This window comes from Gasterosteus aculeatus, chromosome 4, assembly GCF_964276395.1.
Source record: "Gasterosteus aculeatus chromosome 4, fGasAcu3.hap1.1, whole genome shotgun sequence".
NCBI lineage: Eukaryota > Metazoa > Chordata > Actinopteri > Perciformes > Gasterosteidae > Gasterosteus > Gasterosteus aculeatus.
Window position 1 is genome coordinate 16745727 of NC_135691.1, and position 21412 is coordinate 16767138.

Below are 21412 nucleotides of genomic sequence, written 5' to 3' on the forward strand. Positions count from 1 at the left end.
AATATATTTTGAACTATTCAAAATATTAAGCATATTAAGTGAACTTAATATGTGCTTAATATTGGTAAACTGAACAAAGGCCACCCTTCTAAAGTTTTAGATTATTAATAAACTGTCCCGTAGCTCAGAGTGGTAGTCTTTTTATGAGAAATCTGTCTGTCTGAAAATAAATCATTTTACTGGCTGAAATGGAAAACTCAAATCATGCAAAGCAGAATGGTTGTTCTTGTCTATTTGATTAGTCTTTACATCCTCTTCAGCTGTTTGATTTGGCAGCGAGAATGAAGTGGAGAGACCAAACTTAACACAAGTAGATTAGAAACTATTTAAACATTGGAGATAAAAGTACAAACTTAACCTCCATTTTTGACCATTTTTTAGAAGAGCGAAATAAATTGTAGAGGGATATGTGCTCCTATTTGCATATGGTATTTCTGTGCACAACGGCCACCAGCCCGGTGATGTAGAACGGAACCACCAGCCCGGCGGCTTCCTATTGGTCCACGTCGGTATTTACCGTAACGCTCCGTAAAGGCGGGACCGAGGCCCCCCTAACCTTTACAAATTACAATTTGACACGTGCCATTAAACACAAACATCGACCAAGTCCCCATTTTACGCCATTTTCTCCTCCTCTCTGCACCGCGTAACGTTGCGTAAGCTTTCGCCGACGCTTGAAAATCCTCTTGCGTCAAATTACCTGCAGCGGCCGGATGTGATGTGGCTCCCGAGGAGCAAGCCAAAGATAAACACGTAGCCGGACGGTGAGGGGCGAGGATAATACATGTTACAAAGGGGCTACGGGGAAACGGTCGGAATGGAGTAGCCTTGAAGAATCCAGAGATCTCAACAGCCGAGAGGACATCCGACACATTTAGCATCGAGCGAGTCTTCCGCGGACATCGAGTCGGTGAGTCCCGCGGAGCCCTGACAGCTGTTAGCTGCACGCTAGCTAACGTTAGCCGGCGCTAGCTAACCAACCAAAGGTAATTAGTTGCCTGTCTCTCCCTGGAGTGCAGGATCGTCACCAATACAAACACGTATGCATTCGCTCTAGTACGCAGCTAGCTTATTAGCTCAGCTGGCGTTGCGTCGCTCGCTTTCTTGGTATCACGAGTTATGTTCGGGTTTTTACGACTTTATTTGGCCACGTTAGCGTTAATGTCAACGGGCTCAGTTCGCTAAGAGAGCCGCGTCTATTCTAGCAAGGTGACGTTACCTGGTGGGCGTTAAGCTGCTTTAAAATAAGCGGAAAGAAGCTAGTTGGCTACGTTGTATTTAATGGGAGATGTGCAGCGCGGGGGTCAATAGCTGCCATTAGTGGGAGTGTACGCGATGCTAACCGCTTAGCATCTGTGCGGGAGGAAATGAAGCTGATGCAGCATTAAGTTAGTTTCACTTTAACTAATCCTCCAGCTGTCTGATGTGTATTGTAATATAATGTTGTATTGATTGTAGCCTTTCATTCACCAGTTAACACTATTTTTGCTGAAAAAGGCCTATTTGTTATAATTATTGACACTGTGGCAGATTGACAGTTCTTTCCCCTCCCGTTCTAACAGCCCTTAAGGCGCCTGTAAGGGGACCAGTTAACACATGAGAATAATTTGGCTAATTTAAAACCAGATGGAAATCCTAAACTGTGCACACAAACCGTGCAAATATGCACCTTCAAACACTAAGCAGCACATCACGGCATCGCTCTCACTGGAGCCCATCATCGTAGCTTTGGTACATTCTAGTTACCTGACACAATAAAACCACATGCTGCAGACAATGCGACTTAACAATGTCTGTTCAGCCAAAAGTTACATTTGGTGATGCTCAACTTTGACCAGAAACTGAAACCCTGGTAATTCTATTCATAAATATGCTGTCGGGTGTAAATTTATTTCTTAATTTTCTGGAAATGCCCCTGAGGATCTGTCAACACTTTTAATGCTTTCAACACAGTTGTTGTAAAAGCAGCCACATGATTAGTTGTTAAGCTCAGGGCGGATTAGAAATAACTTGTTTGTCATTATTGTGGATGACTGACAGGCTTTCTGTTTTTAGATGTGCTTTAGTAGATAATCCTTTACATATCCGTCAGGAGTAAAATCAACATACCTGACTGATGTCTGTCCTAAAGGAACCCGCACAGTGCAGCGACTTCATTTGCATGCCGCTCCGCAACGATCGGCAGCTTTCACTTGCAGCAACCGTCTTCCTCTCTTCCCCACCACAGCATCTGTAGCGGAGTCCAAAATGGCGCGAGCAGCCTTGGTGACCGCCACCAGTCTGGCTCTGACTGGGGCCGTGGTGGCGCACGCCTACCTCCTCAAACACCAGTTCTACCCCACCGTGGTCTACCTGACCAAGAGCAGCCCCAGCATGGCGGTAAGGGCAGGGTTTGGTGCGGCTTATATCCGGCGTTTTAACCATGTTTTCCACATCAATTGCCGTGTGACAAACCCGCTTTTCCTTCCTGCCGTCAGGTGTTGTACATTCAGGCCTTTGTGTTGGTGTTCCTGCTGGGAAAGTTCATGAGGAAGGTCTTTTTTGGACAGCTACGGGCTGCAGAAATGGAGGTACTTGTGGTTTTGATTGTATTTTTTTTTCTTCTGTTTCCTAATCCGCACATTCAGTTCAATATGCAGTACCTGGTCTGAGGTGCATCTAATCGGCCTACTTGTGTTTGCGTCTTTCCTTTTCGGCCTCCAGCATCTCATCGAGCGCTCGTGGTACGCTGTGACCGAGACGTGCCTGGCCTTCACTGTGTTCAGGGACGACTTCTCCCCTCGCTTTGTCGCCCTCTTCACTCTCCTGCTCTTCCTCAAGTGCTTTCACTGGCTGGCTGAGGACCGGGTGGACTTTGTGAGTGACGAGGGAGAGGATAACTAACTTTGTCATAGCACACGGTTTACTTGACCTGCTGTATTCGTACACGGAACATTGATTTAAAGGTAGAATAAGGCGCGCTGGGACAGATGAGCGCGAGGCGGCATGCAGTTAAAGAGGTCAACATGCAATCGCATATATGAAGAACACTCAGAATCACAATCCACGATTCAGTGACTAAATTCACCCAAGCTACTATGTACCTTTGGTAAATAATTACCTTTTTTCTTTCAGATGGAACGGAGTCCAAACATATCTTGGATTTTTCACTTCAGAGTATTGTGTAAGTACACGTTATCAGAAATCATTCTGCCTGCCCTCTTCTGAGTTGGCATTTTCTTTTTTGGGAAATCTTTCATCATTGTTCTCTCTACATCAGAAACCCGCCTCGGCCTAGTGAAACTATATGCAAACCAGTTTGGTTGTGCACACGGGGCCAGGTGCACCAGTTTAAGAGAGCCCGTAACAGACCACCAGAATGGTCGACATTAACGGACCAGAACACCATTTTTTTTATCCCTATTACAAAATCAATTCAGTAATCTCGTAGCAGTTTCGGGTCCATATTTCTAGCTGTATTTCCATAATCAGGCCTATTAATAAATATTGAAGTTTACTCTTTGCCAAAACAAAGGTATTGTTTTCTATGGAGCGTCTGCCTGTAGCTCAACACCTCACTGAGTGTTGTTTATTTCCTGCAGCTCTCATGGGACTGCTGGCTGTGCTGGACTTCCTGTTTGTCAACCACGCCTGTCACAGCATCATCATCCGAGGCGCCTCGGTCCAGCTGGTATTTGGATTTGAGGTTTGGCCCTTGCACTTTTTGCTTCACTGCGTTTATTCATGATGAGTAATCGATTCCCGCGTTGCCACATAATAAATGGAATAGGAAATATGGCCGTCAGCCCAAACATTAAAATGCATCTTGCATGTCATTGCATCAATAAAAATAATTTGCTCTAAAAGGCCCATTTGGGTGCAAATTGAGCACTTGGTTAAATATTTTAGAATGCTGGTCACATATGTGACCCTTTTGTTAGCAGAGTGGACTTATTTAACCCACCGTTCATTTAAAGTCAAATAGAATAAAACGCCCAACATGGTTAGGCAACATCATCTCTTGCTATTGATGGAATTGGTCCAAAATGTAGTGGCGTTTGCGTTTCAGTACGCCATCCTGATTACGATGGTGCTGACGACCTTCATTAAGTACATTCTGCACACCGTCGACCTGCAGAGCGAGAACCCCTGGGACAACAAGGCGGTGTACATGCTCTACACCGAGCTGTTCACAGGTACGGCGCTGCTGCAGCCAACCCTTCCACTACACGGTGTGGCTGTAATGCTGGCGCCCATACTGACGCTTTAGTTGTTGTTTTCATCCCAGGTTTCATCAAAGTGCTGCTCTACATTGCCTTCATGACCATCATGATAAAGGTCCACACCTTCCCCCTGTTTGCCATCCGGCCCATGTATCTGGCCATGAGGTTGGTGGTGTTTTAGTTGCTTTCATCATCTTAATGATGCTATTTAACATTGAAGCAGTTTTTCCAGGCTTTACATTCATCATAAATGTTCTCATTTCGATCAGTTTAGAATTTAAAATTTTCACTTGATACGTGATTTGAGTTTTGCTGTTTTTTTTTTCTCCCCTCAGGCAGTTCAAGAAAGCTGTAACGGATGCCATAATGTCCCGGAGAGCAATCCGCAACATGAATACTCTGTGAGTTACGTGGCTGTTTAGCAGCATTGTACCACAGTGTTGTGGGAGGAATACGACTGCTTGAAGGGCCATTTAGCAAACCTAACAATATGAAAGGCTAAGCCAAGCTTTATTAAACGTGGAGGGGGAGGGTTGAAGACTGAGTAAAGATGCTGATCTCTTGATGGCGCTTGACTTTCTCCTTTGACTACAGCCCACAAACTAGAGTGTGGCTGGTGAGTTTTTTCTGTCTGCAAGATCTTGGGTTTTCAGTGACTCTAGGAATCTTTAGCCAGTGAGAAATATATAGTGACTAAAACGTGCCTGCGTTCAGATACCCCGATGCTACTCCTGAAGATCTGCAGGCTTCTGACAACGTCTGTATCATCTGTCGAGAGGAAATGGTCACCGGGGCCAAGAAACTGCCCTGTAATCACATTTTCCACTCCAGGTGAGTCTTGTGGGTCAGCAGGAAAGGTGCAAACACGGGCACAGGTCAGCATCTGCAGTAACGGAATGCACCCAGCTTTTGCACATTGAAGCCAAATGACCTCGACTGGGACTTGTTTGTTGCCCCCGCCCCCCCTCCCGACCCCTCCCCACACATAGCTGCCTGCGCTCCTGGTTCCAGAGGCAGCAGACTTGCCCGACCTGTCGCATGGACGTCCTCCGTGCGTCCAACAACAATCAGGCGCCGGCCCCGGCCCAAGCCCCGGCCCCGGCTCCTGCGGCCCCCGCCAACGCCCCAGCCGCCCCGCCCGCCAACGGTGAGAGTCAGAACGGGCCTCTTTCCTCCTGCCTCAGATTAGGACTGCAGCCACTTACGCAATGCTGCACGTTCTGATACCCGAGAGGACATTTACCTGTTTATCAAGTCTGCTTCTCTTAGAAACCAGCGACCTGTGGCCTCCAGGGTCTCCTATTTAAGCAACATTCCAAGAAGACAGAACAGACTAAATGTATTTGGAAGCGTCCTCTGGTAAAGGCATATTGGGACATATTCCGAGGGGTCTCCTTGTGTCGTTTCCTTTCCAGTGGCCCCAGGCATGTTACCCGGCTTCCCGCCAGGCATCTTCCCCTTCTGGGGTCCCTTCCCCGGGGTGCCGCCCCCCCCTGCCGCAGCTGCTCCAGGTGGCGCTGATGCGCCGCAGAGCAGCACACAGGCAGCCGGTAAGGACGACTCGAGCTAACAATCCACGGCCGTACGAGAATAAGTGAAGTGTTTGAAGCTGTTAAAAAATAAATAGTAATAACTGCATTGTTGTTGTTGTTGTTGTTTTTTCGCCAGGCACCAGCCAGGCCACCTCGTCGCCTGCAGACGCCGCACCTCCAGGTTCAACGATGCCTGGCTTCCCCTTCTCCTTCCCCCCTCCCCCCTTCCCCACTGCACCATGGCTGATGCCTCCCCCTCCTCCCTTCGGTGAGCACCTTTTGCACTTGTGCGCTTTGGTTACATGACGTTCTTATTGTCGAGCGTTCTCTTAACGGAGCGCACTTCTTTCTCCGCCGCTGTCGTGTTGCTCCTTAGAATAGAAATAATTAGAAGATTGAAATGACTGGATGGGTCGTTGAGGTGTTTACAATGTCTTACTTCTTTGTTTGCGCTTCTAAGTAAGTGCTTGGCGTTACCATAGCAACGGGCTCTCCCCTCACTCTGTGATGGCTCCCTGGTATTTCCCACGACATGTATAGCAATTATTTTTGGTTCCATGGCTTAAAGTCTGTTGTCTATCATCAAACAGCCATGAGCTGATGTTCCATTCCTCACGACTTGTTGTTGTCCTTTTCTAACTTTTGTCCCGTGTTTTTACCCCTCTCCTGCTCTCCTCCAGTGTCGTCCATGCCGCCGCCCCCTCCCTCTCTGTCGCGGCTGTCCGAGGAGGAGCTGAGGGAGCTGGAGGCAGAGGGCCGGCGGGGCCTCGAGGCCCGACTCCAGTGTCTCCAGAACATTCACACCCTGCTGGACGCCGCCATGCTCAACATCCACCACTACCTCAGCACCGTCACCACACTCGCGTAACTGAGCCTCCTCCAGCGTGACTAAATCATCGCATGCAGCCGGCCTACAAACTGTGTTATGAATTGAGGGTTTGAATATATGAGTCAAATATTTAACGGGGAAAAAGTAACCAGGGTTTTACCACTTAAAATCACTGAAGCCGGCAGACTTGGAGTTTCGTGTGTGGGGGAAATGCGTCATTGAGCCTTTGCTGTCCTCCACAGTCCTCCGCGGGCTGACGGCGGTGCCGGAGCAGCGAGCAGGACAAACGACGGCGCCTCCGCGGCCGGCAGCAGTGCGGAAAGTCTCGGCCAAGAGAAGGAGTCTGCCAGCTCGTCCAGCAGTAAGTAAACTCCCGGTTCACCTCAAACTACCGAGGTTATTTGAGTAAATGAAAGCAAAAATGTGGTTCTTGATGAAATTTGTTTTATTCAGGCGAGCAGGTGGACGGAGCGGCCGCCTCCCCTCAGCCAGCTGACTCCACTTCCACCACCTCGGACACGGAGCAAAAAGAAGAGCTGGACGAAGGAGGGGTGGGGGGAGAAGACGGAGAGCCCAACGCCGCCGAGCTGAGGCGCCGCCGCCTCCGAAAGCTGGAGACGTCGACATCGCCGCCTCCCGACAACTGATCCGTCGCACTGCGACTCGTGACACGCGGCGCCCTGGACCGGCAGAAACTCTGAGCCAATAGACCGTTGCTTTGGTTCGTCGCCGCCTCCTCCTCGGTCCCCAGGCTGTCGCCGGGTTGGAATTGGGCTGCCAGGGAGACGCGGGACCGCTCCCCCTGCACCGTTTCTGTGTCAGAAAAGCAATAGCACGACTCCTGTTTTTAGTTTTATCACCACCTTTCTCCTCCATGTCAGAACGATTACTGCAATAAGAGTGCTGCAGGTGTTTGTTCAGTTTATTCAGGCGGCGGAGGGATTTCAAACCCATCAATTTGGTCAGTGTGGTGGAGGCGGCGTGCAGTTACGCTAGTTTTACTGCCACACTTTTTGAGTTTTGTTTTAATTGGGTTTCCTCGGGGAAGAACGTGTGGCCGCGTTCACATGTCACACAGCACCTGGATCTGTGTCACCTCCAGAGAATTCAAACGGACAAAGGTTGATCAGCGGTTTTGGTTCGTTTTTTTCTTTTTTTTTTCTTTAAGGTTCATCACTCTTTCGCTGAATTTGAATGTGTACATACTGTATAAAGAGTTTTAATAGGATGATCTGTACATAATGCAGAATAAACTGTTTGACTGATTGGTTGTGGCACAACATGTACGATGTGTGTGAGTGGTTCTGCAGCAGAGTTTTTAATTTTGCCATTCATTTAGAAATGAAAACTCCGTCACTCATTTGTATGTACAAACATCTAGTACATAAACATTAGTTTATCCAGTAATTTTCTAGAAATGTTATGGAATAAATTGCTGTGTGCTCTTGCCAGAAAAGCTAAACTCAAATACCAACCCAGTCCTTCTCAGATTATATCTGCTGTTCTAAACGTAAAAGCAGATATTGTAACGCTTTAACTAGTAGATGTGTATTTTTGTATTTATTGGAAAACCTGATTTTGTTCGTATGTGTTTTACAAATCTTTTAAAATAATGTTCCGTGGTCCAAACAAATCCCTTTCCACATAATTAATACAAAATGACGTTCAGCCGTAGATGATTTAGGAATGTAAGACCTGTAAAATAAAGGGTAACCCAGAAGATCTTCACTGATGAATAAAATGATGCCTTGAACAGTATGAGCGATGGTAACATCTACAAGTCTCTTACAAACAAGCTCATATTTTTTTATTGGCTTGCTTACATAAAATAGAAATATACTGTATGTGCTGTGAGGAAGCCTCATTCCAATACAAAGACAAAGGATCTATTTGCTACAATTAAATGGTAAAAGTTATAAAATAAGTTAAAGTAAAATTTCCAGGGAAGGGAATAAGTCAAAAGCATTTTTTTAAAATAAAGATGATTTAACGTTTTGCAAAGTGACATATAAAACTAAATAACCAACAGCGGCCCTACAGGAAACAACTCGGCCAGACAAATACCTGCAGAATGTGTCGAAGGAAGACACACAAGCTCCTGATGTGGAATCATTTAACAAAGGACATTACTACATACGCTTCACACGCCTTAAGAGGCGCGTCCCTTCCTTCACAAAACCCCAAAACGCGTACGGCCGCTACTTGTTTCCAGGGCTCATGAACTTCATTATGTGCATCAATGACCTCCGCCGGGAGAATCAAGCAATCAGTTGTGTGGGTCAGTGAGTGAGTGTGCACCTCTGAGGCTCATCATTCGGCTGCAGCAAACTGCGTCACGTTTTGGGCGGTCAGTGATGGCTGCACCCTCAAGGAGCTCTCGCGGTTTGCGGTGACTCACACTCTCAAATCCCCCTTTTGCTACGTGGCCCGCTGGTTGGGTGACAGCCAGTCGGTCGACTCAGCGCTCTCCTGAGAGCGCCTCTCTTCATTTGATGAGGAACGCTTACGAAGCTAAATGTGCTTAATATTTATGGAACAGTGGACGCCAGTTCACCTTGGTGCTCAACAAGAGGACAATGAATTCTTTAAAATGAACACTACCATGTGATCTCACTTTAGCCTTTGTGTGCAGTCACTGATCACAATGATCAACATCACTGAGTTCACTCCCTTTGAGCAAATAAGACTTTTTTCATTCTATACATTCTGTTTCAAAACTACAAGGTGCAAAGTCATTGTTTGCCGATTCCTGAGGTCTTCAGTGCAAAAAAAAGGAGGGGGGGGGGGGGGGGTGCTACTCGCTAGTAGCTGTGTGCGGTCCACCCTTGAGATGGACGTCGTTGGGGGCGCGACGACCCCTGACAGTGTCTGGAGGCGGAGGTCAGTTCTGGGGGGTGGAGTAGAACGAGTGGTGCTGGTGGCTTTGGTCTGGAGGGTTGCTGGCAAACAGGAGAGGAGCGGACTCCGATCCGTACCAGCTGAAAGGGGGAGAAGAAGAACACCCCTTGATCAAAGCATTCCCAACAGCTGTTGGGCTCCAATGTGTTGCGTTTTGTTCCTTCCCATCATCATAAAAGTGAATAACTTTGAGTTTGACTGCCTGTCACAAAAACAAGATATTTCACTTTTTTCTTAAATCACGACGAACCGAGTATGAAAATGATCTGCCGGTTTATCCACGACTGAAATGACTGCAGCCCTTCATAAAATGAACTGCAAGGGATCGTATTGGAGGAGCAGGAGCCGGAATGATTGCAATTGTTTTTCTTAATAACTACCTTTAATCATTAAAGAAATATAAAACGTGGATATTACTCTGTTTGGGGAGTTTTGGGTTTTAGAAAATCCAACGTAAGTTACGTTAGATCAAAAAATGATTTATTGCAAAGTCCGTCGAGCCGCTGGTGGCAACACTAGCAGCCACGACAAGCTAACACGCCAACAAGCTAACTTGCCGGCAGGGCAGGCGGGAGGTGAACAGCTGTTCGGGTAGCCGGCGGGCCTTTTCGGGGTCCATGAGATCATGGGTTTACTTGTAAAAGCTTTACCGTCATATACGGGCGATACCGCCAGAATCTGATTACCGTGATATGGATTTTTGGCCCCCCTGTGATGACAGTACCTCGGGTGTGGTTGTGAACTGCGCGCCCACGGAACAGGTCCATCCTCGTTGCTGCCTTGAGGGTCATCAAAGAAATATGGACGAGGTAGGACCCTGTTGTTGACGGCCATGCTGCTGGTCTGTGGAAAAAAACAACCACAAACATGCCGCTTTAAAAGGACTTCCCTTTACTTTCGACATTTTTTTTTTTTTTCAATTCTATTCTGCTGATTACCTCTTGAGCCGGCCGGCGAACTCTGAAGATGACGATGAGCAGACTGGTGGGGAGCAGCTCCCATATGAAGAGGATGGCCCCAAAGGCCAGGTAGCCCTGGTCGCCCAGTTCACTTTGCAAGTCGGCCTACACACACACACACACACACACACACACACACACACACACACGTGTCTCTAGAAGTGTGTTTGCATGTTTACTTGCCACGGCTTATCGTGGGTTTTTTGGAGATAGGGAAATATTGACATCCGTTGCGGCCAACTGGAAACATTCACTGTGCTTTGGACTCAGACGCTCACCTGGTCGGAGACGTTGTACCAGTCAAAGTTGAACGACTCCACTCGGCGGCTCAGGGACAGAAAGAGCACCGTCAGGTTGTAGCAGGCTCGGCTGGCAAACAACAGGATCACCGCGGCTCCCAGCGTTGCTGTGCGGCACACTGTGGTCCCCTGTGGGTGGAGGAGGGGGACACACAGTTAACCCGGAGTACAATTGCAAGTACTGCCAAGTGGCTCACGTTTTATGACCCCGATGATGTCATGGCGGTCACTTGCCGAGGCTCGACATAGCGGCTGCGCAGCCAGAGACGAGATAAGGCTGAGTATGACTCATCATTACGGGTCAGCTGATCTTTCATTTACGCCTCTTTTAACAAAGGGCCCGACGTCGTTCACACCTTGCTCATCAGGTAGGGGCTGGCGGAGCGCGAGTGTCTGGTCAGCAGCAGCAGCAAGGTGGCCAGCATCACCGCGACCAGGATGAAGAGCAAGTCGTTGACCAGCACTCGAAGCAGGACCAGATTCCAGGTCCGCCCCCCCGACCCGCCGCCGCCTTCTCTGTCACTGAGGGCCGCGCAGGCCACGTTGACACAGAGGAAGACGGCGCTCAGGGCGGCGTACACGCACCGCGCCAGCAACCTGAGGAGGAGAGAGGGGGGGGGGGGGGGGGGGGGGGGCAGAGTGGCTGAGGGATTAGTGCTCATCGGGGCATCGGGGCTCAGAACGAGAGCCTCATTGTTCTAAAGGCAAAAAAAGGCGCCTTTCCTGTTGGATGAAACTTACAGTCCTCTATCCACGTCTGAGCTGTACGTCTCCCTCACTTTGAGCAGCACCTGGGGTACAAGAGAGAAATAAGCCACGGAGTAAATACACACACGGGACATTGATGGAGGAAGCTGGAAGCGAAGACAATACCCCCGGCCTTACCTGAGTGAAATACAGGTTGATCAGGCTGAAAGTGAAGAACTGCAGACAAACGGGGAAGCAATAGAGCATCCAGTAGGCGGCGGCAGGCAGGTGGTTGGCCTGCAGAGCGTTGCAGAAGTAGAAGGAGAACAGGGTGGTGCGGATGGCCGCCCAGAGCAGGCAGAGGAACAGGAAGATGCTCTGGTAGCTCCATCGCTTGTGTCTGTAGAGGTAGAGGAGCCAGAGCTGCGCGTACACCACCAGGAACAGAGTGGCGTACAGGGTGGTGTAGAGGATGGTGAAGCTGAGCTTGACCGACGGGGTGACGGCGGGACCAAGGGGAAGCGGGACTGGCTGGGAGGACGGGTTGGGAGGAGCTTCCATTGGAGTACTGACTCACTGTCTCACATCACCAAAAAAACAACAACTGCTAGACCATCGCACATTCAGCACGAGCAGTTCACATGGGAGACCTGAGAGAAGAACACCAGGGGTCAGCACGTCACGAGCAAGAGAGGGGCCACGTGGCGGAGGAATGTATTCCTTCATAACCCTTGTACACTTGGACGATGAGACGATAAACACCATGAAGGCTTATGAATTGATTTTCCCTCAAATGTTAACATCACTGGGATAAAGCATCTTCAATCAGTCCACGGTTTAATTTGCTCAGTTAGCCAAATGAAAGACATTCATATTTCTCATTTAAAACCAAACAGAAAGTACTTCAATGCATTTATCAATACATGGTAATCAAGTCAAATAATAAGATAACAGATTCTGCAATACTCACAAGGCCCATAAGTCATAGTTTGGGTTTAACAAATCCAGAAAAATAAGAATGTAATAATAATATTAATAATAAGTCAAACAGCTGTTGGTATTTCACAACCAGTTTAAGCAGAAGTCTGATTTCAACATTAGTGACAACGTTGCATCCCCGTGACGTCATTACCACGGTATACAGTTGTGTCAACCTCTGCATATATGTAATCAAGACGGTGACCGTATAAGTTAAATCACATACCTATATCTATATAAACATATCTGACCCAACAGGCTGAGGCGACAGCGACACGGGAGCTTCTACGGATCACAACAGCTCGACGTTTCTCTTTCATTCTAGACATCAACATTTCATACTTCAGTGTGGTGCTCGCGGGACATTACATCGTACATGGTTCTTGTCCTGGGGGCTGTTCGGTGACTTTGAGAAGCAGTCTCCCAGCTCGCTCTCTGCGCGTCTTTACGTTGGTCTTTGGAACACAAACAACGGGGTTTTGTTTGGACAGCTCGATGCGCGGATCAGCTAACTGAAACCGACGTCGTTAACGATTCCCAGCCGCGAGTCGGCCACGCTTTGGTTACTGTCAGTAACCCTATAATAATAACAACAACAACAACAACAAACCTTAGTGGAGGTGAACGCAGCTGGAGGAGACGACGGTAATCCCGGTTTGTTGTTTCCGGGTCTGCTGGGCTACGTGCGTCAAAGGGGGCGGGGCCACCGCTTTGAATCCAACCGCCAATCAGAGCCGACGGGAAATCGCGGTTTCTTCAAGTGTTTGTTGTCCTCTCAAGACGCACGCCGTGTTTATATTAACGTTATAGTAAATTTTTGCAGGGAGTGGTTTAAGTCAATGATAAGTTTTTTTTCCAACAACTCCTGAAAACTTTCAATGCAATTTTTTTTTCTGCTCAGGTTCAGCCGTTAGCCGCCGCTCATTAACGAGGCTGCTCCTCGTGCGCCGCCCGCCGCTGGGGCCGCATTGTTAACGCGGTCCGAGATGCCGATGCGGCTGCGATCCAGAAGGTCCGTCGGCCCGGGGTGGCCGAGCGAGCTCGAATTACAGGACGCGTTGCCGCCAGCTTTGCGGAGAAAGTCGAGCCGCCCGCACGGGGTGCCCCTGTATGAGGTGGGTGGTGGTATTACTCGCCTTTTCCGCCTCCTCTTCCTCCCCCCGCTGCGGAAAAAAACTTCACATTCAGCCACGTAGCTCGCTCGCTAACGTCAACAGCGGCGACGTTAGCTTCACGGGCAGAGAGGGAGAACACGCGACGGCCTTAAAGCGTTACTAGTTACGGTTAACGAACTTCCCACGTCACGCCATATCTGCGTAGCTGGTTAGCATACGCGTTAATAGTTAACCATTACCTGTTAGTAACCGCCTGGCGTTATTACCCACAGTCCTGCTGCATCATGGTAAGTTGTTGCAGTTTCTTCTCTTCGCGTTAACTAACGTTACGTGAAGGAGATTACGCAACATTTTGACTTTCTGTAGATTATGCTACTTGCCTTTGAATCGTGGAATATAACCGATGCTTTATGACGATGTGCCCCCCTCCCCCCTCCCCTCGATCTTGTCCCGTCAGGAGTCTGATGAGTCGGGCTCTGAGGTGGTCTGGGGACAGGGGATGGAGACCGAGCCGAGTGTCCCCGCTTATCCGGAGGAGGAAGCTGCCGAGGAGGCTGGTGTTACGGTAAGATCATAACCCACCTCACACAAACAGACATGTGTCTCCCGGGCTGTGTGGAGACACGTGGGGACAAGGATGGAGCAGGACGGTCCTAACCCCCCTGTGTTTACAGAGTCATTTACCTCACTCACATGGTGAGTTGAGCTTTACTCGCTCTCGTTGAATTTAATGATTCTTTTTAAGCTTCGCGATTCACTGTCAAAAATGAAAAAAACGGCAACATTTGAACATCAATCTGGGATGAAAATAGACTTTGAAATAGTTACAATTCAAGAAACAAGGCTTGAGAATAACAATATTGGCTGTCATTGAGTCAAGCTTTTAATTAACATATAGCCACAGATATTATAGTTACCAGTGTATAAGCTGGCAGATACTTATATAAAACATTACAGTAAATGTTTCAAGTAACATTTTTTTAAACCACATTGTTAGATTAATCCCAAATTTGCTACACGTAATGAGCACACTTCTTTAAAAAAAATGGAGACCATTGGATGATGATATTTGTCCTTGAAAATCTTCCAAGTTTCATCACGGATGGCATCCAGCCACGTGTATTACCGTCACCCACTGCATTGCGGTGTGGACCACAGTCACCTGTCCTTTTACCAAAAGAAAGGTGCCATAGAATCCTGCATTGGTTGGGCCTGTACAGTTTTCACAGCGCTTGCGACTCGGTCCCAATCCGTCGGCTCCTCCGAACGCGGTCGAGGGACGCAGCCCTCCGGGAGCCCGTTTGGAGGACACATCTGATCTATACTTTGCAGCCCAGCATATCCCAGCATGCAGCCCCTGACCCAGACTCTTACCTGAACCACTCCTGGGTCCATGTACTGTTCTTATGAACATCAATGTACCAACACACATTTCTAACAACTACACAACGAGCAGCTCACGTTACCGGGAGCCGCTGCGTTGTTAACGACAGCTCGTCTGCACTTATTAGTGAAAAGTCACTTTAACTTTCACAGTTTAGAAGCTGACTAATGTCTTGCAGAGACTGTTTTTATATGTGGTTTATACTTCATATTATGAACAGAAATGGATCAAAGTGACCGCAGGTAGACAAGTTATGAACCTGAAATATCGCTTTCACTTTTTAAGTCAGTAACGTTACAAAATGAATACACAAAGAAACTTAACTTGCTTTTCTCCTTTTGTTTAGTTGTGTGATAATAAACTTTACATTTAGTTGTATAAGAGGTTTCACCCCACGTAGGCCAGACCATCCCATTTCTGGCCCACGTTCTGTCAAAGTAGGCTGCATCTGGCCCGCACCTGAAATTTGAGACCCCTGGCCTATGCGGTTGTTGGAGGACCAGCCCAGGTAGACCTGAAGGCTGGAGGCTACAAGGATGCAGCCTAGTGACTTTGAGACACAGCTACAGGGTCTGGTCATTGTGTGACAAGCACAGGTGCGACTGATAACGATGGCTCTGCTCTATTCAGGCAGCAGGCCCGTGACACCTGCACAGGTGTTACTGATAACACTAACGATGGCCCTGCTCTGTTCACGTGGGACAGAGAGCCAGCGTGCACAATAACGGCCATGTAACTGAAGCAGCTCAATGGAATCCACCGTGAATTATTCACAGCAGGGGCTGTCCTCCATATAAAACATGATGAGTTCAAATTAAAAACATTGGAGGGGGGGGGGGGGGTCACTTAATAGAAATGGTGGCAGACGTTTAGTGGCATCAATGTGAAATAAAAACACTGTTTGGGAGTCATGTGTCATTGTTAACAGGAGGACTACAATACGTCTCCTAACAAATACTGCAGCTGCAGAAATGTGACCCGTAGCGCGGCCACGCCTTGAGCCATCCCGTCTTTCTTCTCTGGAATACAGAATCAATGTCGCCACGGGGAGTTTGATGAAAATGAAGCTTGAAGCAAAACAAAGTTGAGAGTCCAGCTCTAACTGCCACGAGAACCTAAAGTTGAAGAATGCCGTATCCACGGTAACACTCCTGTCGTATTCACGGCAGCATGTTGAATAGCATGCGCCCGTCGTGCTGAGGTGTGCCACCCGGAGAGAGCTTATTTGAATAGTTCTGGCTATAGAAACCTCTCCAGGTAATATGCGTACAAAGACTACGATGAGTTTACAAATGTCTTTTTTACAACTGGCTTTAAAAAAAAAAAGTTCTCCTTCAGGCGTTCTGTGCAGCTACGAGTGTCGTCAACACACCTCTACCAACAATACCTGGTTTAGCACTTTGTATTTTGGTTTTGTGAAGAAATTGTACTTTCTCTCTTCTGTTCTGGCTCAGTTCCCTCTGGGTTGAATGCACTTGTTGCAAGTCGCTTTGGCTAAAAGGGTCAGCTAAATAACAAATGTAAATGTCATGTAGTTTTTTAGAGCCACTGGTTTGTGTGTCATGTTTGGCATGTTTGTTTGTTCTTCTCATGAAGCGTTGTGTCCTCAGGAGCTGAAGTATTGCAGCGTTGTGCTGGACCGCCTGCAGGTGGACAACAAGGCGGCGGGAACAGAGCTCGAGGAGAAAGAAGACATGAACCGCAAAGGCGGGAAACTCGTCTCCCGGATCCCCACTTTCCACAAACGGCCGGCCAATGCCGCCCCGACCCCAGAGCCGCCTGCCGCCAGGAAAGACCCCTCCGGCCCTGGAGCTCCGCCTTCGGGGAAAGTCACAGGTGGGAGTGCGCAGGCCTCGAATTCCAAGCCGTCCGACGTCACAGCGTGGGCACCCCCCCTGCCGGCGGTCAGCGTCCTAGATGTTGGCCTGGAGGCGCCCTTTTCGTCCGGCAGACCGGACCTGGCCGCTGCAGCAGCATCACCCGGTCCCCTGGTTTCAGCACCCAAGAGGTGGGGTTTGTCCGAGCCCATGGAGTGCCCTTCATTGGCTGTGAGCCCCCGGCCTGCCATCAGACCGCAGGGAGGGGCGGAGCCACGTGTCTCAGGGCGGAGCCAGCTCGGAGCGTTTCAAACAGAAGCCGACGGCCCCGTCGGCCAAAAGCCACCAGAGGACCCAAAAGAGGAGGACGCAGTCGTGGGCAGAAGCAGCCTGACCCACACTGCCTCTGGAGATACGGACAGGTCAGCGCCTAAGGACCTCCTTCACACGGCTAATGACAGCAGAGAGGAGGCCATTACGGACGAACAGCCGCCGTGGGAGACTGACGCGATGCACGCGTTTGGATCTAAGGATAGTAGGTCCTCTTCAGACAATGAATGTGACCATGAGTTTGAGGATGAGAAGGCTGAGGGCCACCATTCAGTGAAGGGCCGTAGCAAACCGCTCATAACAAAGCCGCCACAGCTTTCAGGTCCTGCAGAGGAACGAGCCAAAGCCGGCAACTTCAGCTCCCCTGTGGCGCCAGAGAAGCCCGCCAAGGCTCAGTCAACTAGATCAGCTGAGGTGAGTTGAGCTTACTGCCTCCCGCTGTTGTCCCGGTGGTCTGCTGGAGTTTGACAGCCAGGCAAAAAGGATTGTGAGCGCTTTGGAGTGCAAGTCGCTCCTCTGCGGTCTCTGGTGGAAGCTGGGATCTTCCAGAGCAACTGGACTTACTTACTTACTTACTTACTGACTGAGCTGGTCTTGTTTCCGCAGAGCTCGGGAGGCTTCAGTTTTGCCCTCTTCTGCTTCCTGTCCACCACCGTGCTGCTCCTGGGGGGGTTGGGACAGCACGTTTGGCACTATGGCCTTCCCCTCTCCGTGGAACAGCTCGCAGCTCAGCTGGAACTGCACTGGCTGGAGGGCTTCGGCTCGGTACGGGAGCCCTGCAGCACCGACTGTCGGTAAGCCTGTTTCTGCTCGTGAGCCGTTGGAGGTGACAAAAGACTCAAAGACAATTACTCACAAGTCATTGCAATGTGACATCACACGGGGCTACCAGTGGGATGTAAAAGGTAAACAATGATGTGAGTTCAGCCTGGCGTGTGAAAGATGGAACATAAAAAGCCAGAGACAAGCGGTATTCACTCTTGAATGTAGTTATTGAAAGTGTTTTATCAAAATGGCGTAACAAGCTCTGGTGTGCCCCCCCCTCATCCCTTTTGCTTGCTCAGAGTGCGGCTGGTGGAGAGCATCCCCGTGGGTCTCTACCCCTCCACTCCGTTGTCCAGGGGGACCATCGCAGACAGCTGGCTACGTCTGCTGGAAAAGGCCAACAGCTCAGTGCACATCGCCGCTTTCTACTTCACTCTGCGGGACCCGTCTGAGTCTCAGGTCAGCTCTGTGGCGCGCTGCGATGCAGTAATCGTGTGACCCGCTAATGTGTGTTAACGCTTCTACACCTTTGAAGGGAAGACTGGTGTTTGAGCATCTGAAACGGCTGAAATCCAAAGGTGTGCAACTCCGGATCGCCGTCAACGCCCCGCAGACCTCAGCTGAAGATACGGCAGAGCTGGCTGCAGCAGGTACCACCAGATGAAACCGGACTAGGCCACATCGTGTGTATATTAAAACACACAGAGGGTTTCACCAACGCCTATTCAGTCCACCTGAGATTAGTTCTAATCAGAGTTTAGCAAAACTTGCAGAGCTCTGTTAATCTTGATTAGTAAATCTAACTTCTGCTCTGTATTCCTTAACAGAAGATAATATTGTTAGCAGGCTGGCTAAACATGGTACAAATGAAGCAATATGTCTAGCTAATGCTTCAATTTGATCTAGATCAGCATTAAAAAACTACCCTACATTTAAATTTGTTCCTGAATTTGAGTCTGGTGTAATATAGTTTAGAATGTTCAATTCATCAACTCATTCTCTGCAGTCCTTCCTGCTCATATGTGTGTGTTTTATTGTACTCTCAGGTGCTGAAGTCCGAGAGGTCGACCTCAGGGCCGTAACTGGAGGCATCGTGCACACCAAGCTGTGGGTGGTGGATCAAAAGCACTTCTACCTGGGTAGTGCCAACATGGACTGGCGCTCGCTAAGTCAGGTAGATCTAGCAGTAGATGCTGTGTGGACCAACTCGTAGCGCTCCTTCAGACAAATGTCCGCTCTGGATGTGACACATCTGTCCCAGCGGCGGTGGAGCTAACGTGTCCTGTGTGCCGTGTTGAATCGAGGTGAAGGAGGTCGGCCTGTCGGTGGAGGACTGCAGCTGCCTGGCTCAGGACGCCACTCGGATCTTTGGGGTGTACTGGAGCATCGGCGGTCCGAGCAACGGCTCCCTGCCGCCGTACTGGCCTGCTCGTCTCTCCGCCCTGTCCAGCTCCCAGAATCCCCTGCGCCTGAAGTTCAACGGAGTGCCTGCTCAGGTCTACCTGTCTGTAAGTAGCGGTCTGCTCTGCGCGCTTCCTCCAACAGGAAGGCTTTTTTTCTATGCGTGATGCAGATATTTTTATACACAATGCATCCAAATATCTCCAAATCTATATGCTGAGACAGCATGTCCTCTCTGGTCGGTCCCGTGTTCCTCACTGTTGCGTCTATGTCCTGCAGAGTGCGCCTCCCCAGATCTCCGCCCGCGGCCGCTCCGACGACCTCTCCACCATCCTGTCCGTCATCGACGACGCCCACAGATTTGTTCACATCTCCGTCATGGACTACCTGCCTCTGTCTCAGTACACGGAGCCACTCAGGTGACGAGCCGCTCGGCGTCACGCTGTTAGACACAGACCGACACAATGTTTTAACACGGAGTCAATTATTTCCCTTCTCCAATTGGCTGCATTCATTCCAACGCCAAAGATGATCTGACAGGGGCCCCTCTTGTAGAAGCTCTGAGCCGGTGCGTTTCTCTTGCGCTCTCAGGTTCTGGCCGGCCATCGACTCGGTCCTGCGCGCCGCCGCCTGCACCAGAGACGTACAGGTCCGCCTCCTGGTCAGCTGCTGGAAGCACTCCCCGGCCTCCATGTTCCCCTTCCTGCAGTCCCTGCTGGCACTCAACCGGCCTCCGCTGAAATGTGACATTCAAGTGGTGCGTTGGGAGACTCTGACAAAGCGCCTTGAACTAAATGCTGATGGATCCTAAACTGATTTGATTTGTTTTTTCCGTGCAGAAAGTGTTCACAGTGGCCTCGACAGCGGAGCAGATGAGGATTCCCTTTGCCCGAGTCAATCACGCCAAGTACATGGTCACGGACAGAGTGGTCTACATAGGTATGCTAGTACCACCTACTGACCTCGCAAACAAAACGTGATCCACTGTGACGGGCTCCCATTGTTATCGTTGGGGTGAGACAAGATCATGGGGACAAATCTGTGGCCTCGTCCACATTGTGGGAATGATACAAATACCCAGCCATTACATTGAGGACCGTAGTAACCATAAGATGAGTTTATGTGCTCCCGGCACAGTGGACCCTGACCACTGGCACTTCTCTCTCCAACTCTGCCTTGTGGTTTTAACAGTCACATTGACACGCAGAGGGGTGAAGGACGGGTCCATCCATAAAGATTAGAGACTCGTATGATCTGGTTACAAAAACAAGTGAAAAGAGGCTTCCCGGTCCAAGTTAAACATAACTGAAATTAGATTATTATTTACTATTTACTAAAGATATACCTTCCAGAGGGAAATATAGTAGTATAGTAATATATTTTGTGTATAATAATTCATGCAATTTGCCTTTAGACTGTGATGCTTTGCTCAGAGAAGAAAAACCTCAAACTTAATCCAAGTCTGGAATCGGGTCCAGTTTTCGGACCAATTTCCACCCGGTTGTAGATCAACTTGCCTCACATTTTCCTTTTAATTAATCCATACGAGGATAATTCTCCATGGCGCGTTCTGTCAGTCCCATCTGACGGTGTGCCCATGTTCACAGGGACGTCCAACTGGTCGGAGAACTACTTCTCCAAGACCGCCGGGGTGAGCGTGGTGGTGAACCAGACCGGCTCTGTGGTTGAAGAAGGCCAAGAGACCCTGCAGAGCCAAGCGGAGGAGCTCTTCCTCAGAGACTGGAAGTCTGAGTACGCCAGCGGTCTCTCTGTGGACGACGTGGACGTCTGTCCCCGCTCTGAATAAAGCACATTTGCCTTCTAGATGAGCTCCCTGCCTGCTGCTGCTACTTGAACTTTTTTTCGGCTTCTGTAGAATCCGCTAGCTGTATAAGCAATCTTTTATTTTATGGCTGTTTCACGGCCAGATGCCTTTTTTTGTATAAAATGTTTTTTGAAATCTACACTGACCCGCTGCTTTATTAGGTAAACATGTTCAGTTGCTTGTTAACGCAACCTGCTGTCACATGGCTGCAACCTTTTACTAGCAAGGTGGACCCGATGAAGTGCCGCTGAGTGTATATTTAGCTCCAAAATGTTATTTTTTTATACGGTTTTATTTAGAGGGAGATTGCTTTGTAACCCTTTACCTCTGGGACATTCTGTATATTTTCTGTTAAACACGTATGTGCCATGATTTCACGCTGGAGATGAAA

At 49.0% G+C, this 21412-nt stretch overlaps 3 protein-coding genes across 6 annotated transcripts; 2 read left to right on the plus strand and 1 right to left on the minus strand.

Moving 5' to 3' along the window:
- The first annotated feature begins 462 nt into the window (after positions 1–462).
- Positions 463–7845, plus strand: syvn1 (synovial apoptosis inhibitor 1, synoviolin). Of its 2 annotated transcripts, none has more exons than XM_040173185.2 (16): positions 463–986; positions 2228–2379; positions 2478–2570; positions 2704–2856; positions 3115–3163; positions 3582–3685; positions 4049–4175; positions 4268–4367; positions 4538–4603; positions 4917–5033; positions 5192–5349; positions 5618–5752; positions 5871–6002; positions 6415–6598; positions 6806–6924; positions 7017–7845. In XM_040173185.2, the coding sequence occupies exons 2-16, from the start codon at positions 2248–2250 to the stop codon at positions 7208–7210; spliced, it is 1863 nt and encodes a 620-aa protein (XP_040029119.2). In that variant the 5' UTR covers positions 463–986; positions 2228–2247; the 3' UTR covers positions 7211–7845. The 2 variants fall into 2 exon arrangements, with proteins under 2 accessions (XP_040029119.2, XP_040029118.2); XM_040173184.2 differs by having other exon boundaries at positions 529–910.
- Positions 7846–8348: 503 nt separating this feature from the next.
- Positions 8349–13496, minus strand: gpr137 (G protein-coupled receptor 137). Of its 2 annotated transcripts, XM_040173188.2 has the most exons (9): positions 12995–13090; positions 12761–12839; positions 11605–12056; positions 11461–11510; positions 11076–11316; positions 10699–10848; positions 10400–10525; positions 10186–10304; positions 8349–9541 (listed from the first exon to the last, which is right to left on the minus strand). In XM_040173188.2, the coding sequence occupies exons 3-9, from the start codon at positions 11965–11967 to the stop codon at positions 9445–9447; spliced, it is 1146 nt and encodes a 381-aa protein (XP_040029122.2). In that variant the 5' UTR covers positions 11968–12056; positions 12761–12839; positions 12995–13090; the 3' UTR covers positions 8349–9444. The 2 variants fall into 2 exon arrangements, with proteins under 2 accessions (XP_040029122.2, XP_040029121.2); XM_040173187.2 differs by lacking the exon at positions 12761–12839 and having other exon boundaries at positions 12995–13496.
- Positions 13074–21160, plus strand: pld7 (phospholipase D family, member 7). 2 transcript variants are annotated; one of them, XM_040173181.2, is made up of 12 exons: positions 13074–13499; positions 13957–14064; positions 16494–17444; positions 17637–17824; positions 18095–18254; positions 18331–18445; positions 18842–18969; positions 19100–19303; positions 19476–19615; positions 19788–19953; positions 20036–20135; positions 20804–21160. In XM_040173181.2, the coding sequence occupies exons 1-12, from the start codon at positions 13371–13373 to the stop codon at positions 21001–21003; spliced, it is 2589 nt and encodes an 862-aa protein (XP_040029115.2). In that variant the 5' UTR covers positions 13074–13370; the 3' UTR covers positions 21004–21160. The 2 variants fall into 2 exon arrangements, with proteins under 2 accessions (XP_040029115.2, XP_040029116.2); XM_040173182.2 differs by having other exon boundaries at positions 13115–13786.
- The last annotated feature ends 252 nt before the right edge of the window (positions 21161–21412 follow it).

Coding starts and splice junctions, on each gene's coding strand:
- syvn1 (XM_040173185.2), top strand. CDS start 2,248: ATGGCGCGAGCAGCCTTGGTGACCGCCACCAGTCTGGCTCTGACTGGG. Junction 4,176..4,267: donor CTACACCGAGCTGTTCACAG/GTACGGCGCTGC, acceptor TTTTCATCCCAG/GTTTCATCAAAGTGCTGCTC. Junction 4,604..4,916: donor ATCCGCAACATGAATACTCT/GTGAGTTACGTG, acceptor GCCTGCGTTCAG/ATACCCCGATGCTACTCCTG.
- gpr137 (XM_040173187.2), bottom strand. CDS start 11,967: ATGGAAGCTCCTCCCAACCCGTCCTCCCAGCCAGTCCCGCTTCCCCTT. Junction 11,317..11,460: donor TCAGACGTGGATAGAGGACT/GTAAGTTTCATC, acceptor TCTCCTCCTCAG/GTTGCTGGCGCGGTGCGTGT. Junction 10,526..10,698: donor GGTACAACGTCTCCGACCAG/GTGAGCGTCTGA, acceptor GTGTGTGTGTAG/GCCGACTTGCAAAGTGAACT.
- pld7 (XM_040173181.2), top strand. CDS start 13,371: ATGCCGATGCGGCTGCGATCCAGAAGGTCCGTCGGCCCGGGGTGGCCG. Junction 13,500..13,956: donor ACGGGGTGCCCCTGTATGAG/GTGGGTGGTGGT, acceptor TTGTCCCGTCAG/GAGTCTGATGAGTCGGGCTC. Junction 18,970..19,099: donor ACTGGCGCTCGCTAAGTCAG/GTAGATCTAGCA, acceptor TGTTGAATCGAG/GTGAAGGAGGTCGGCCTGTC.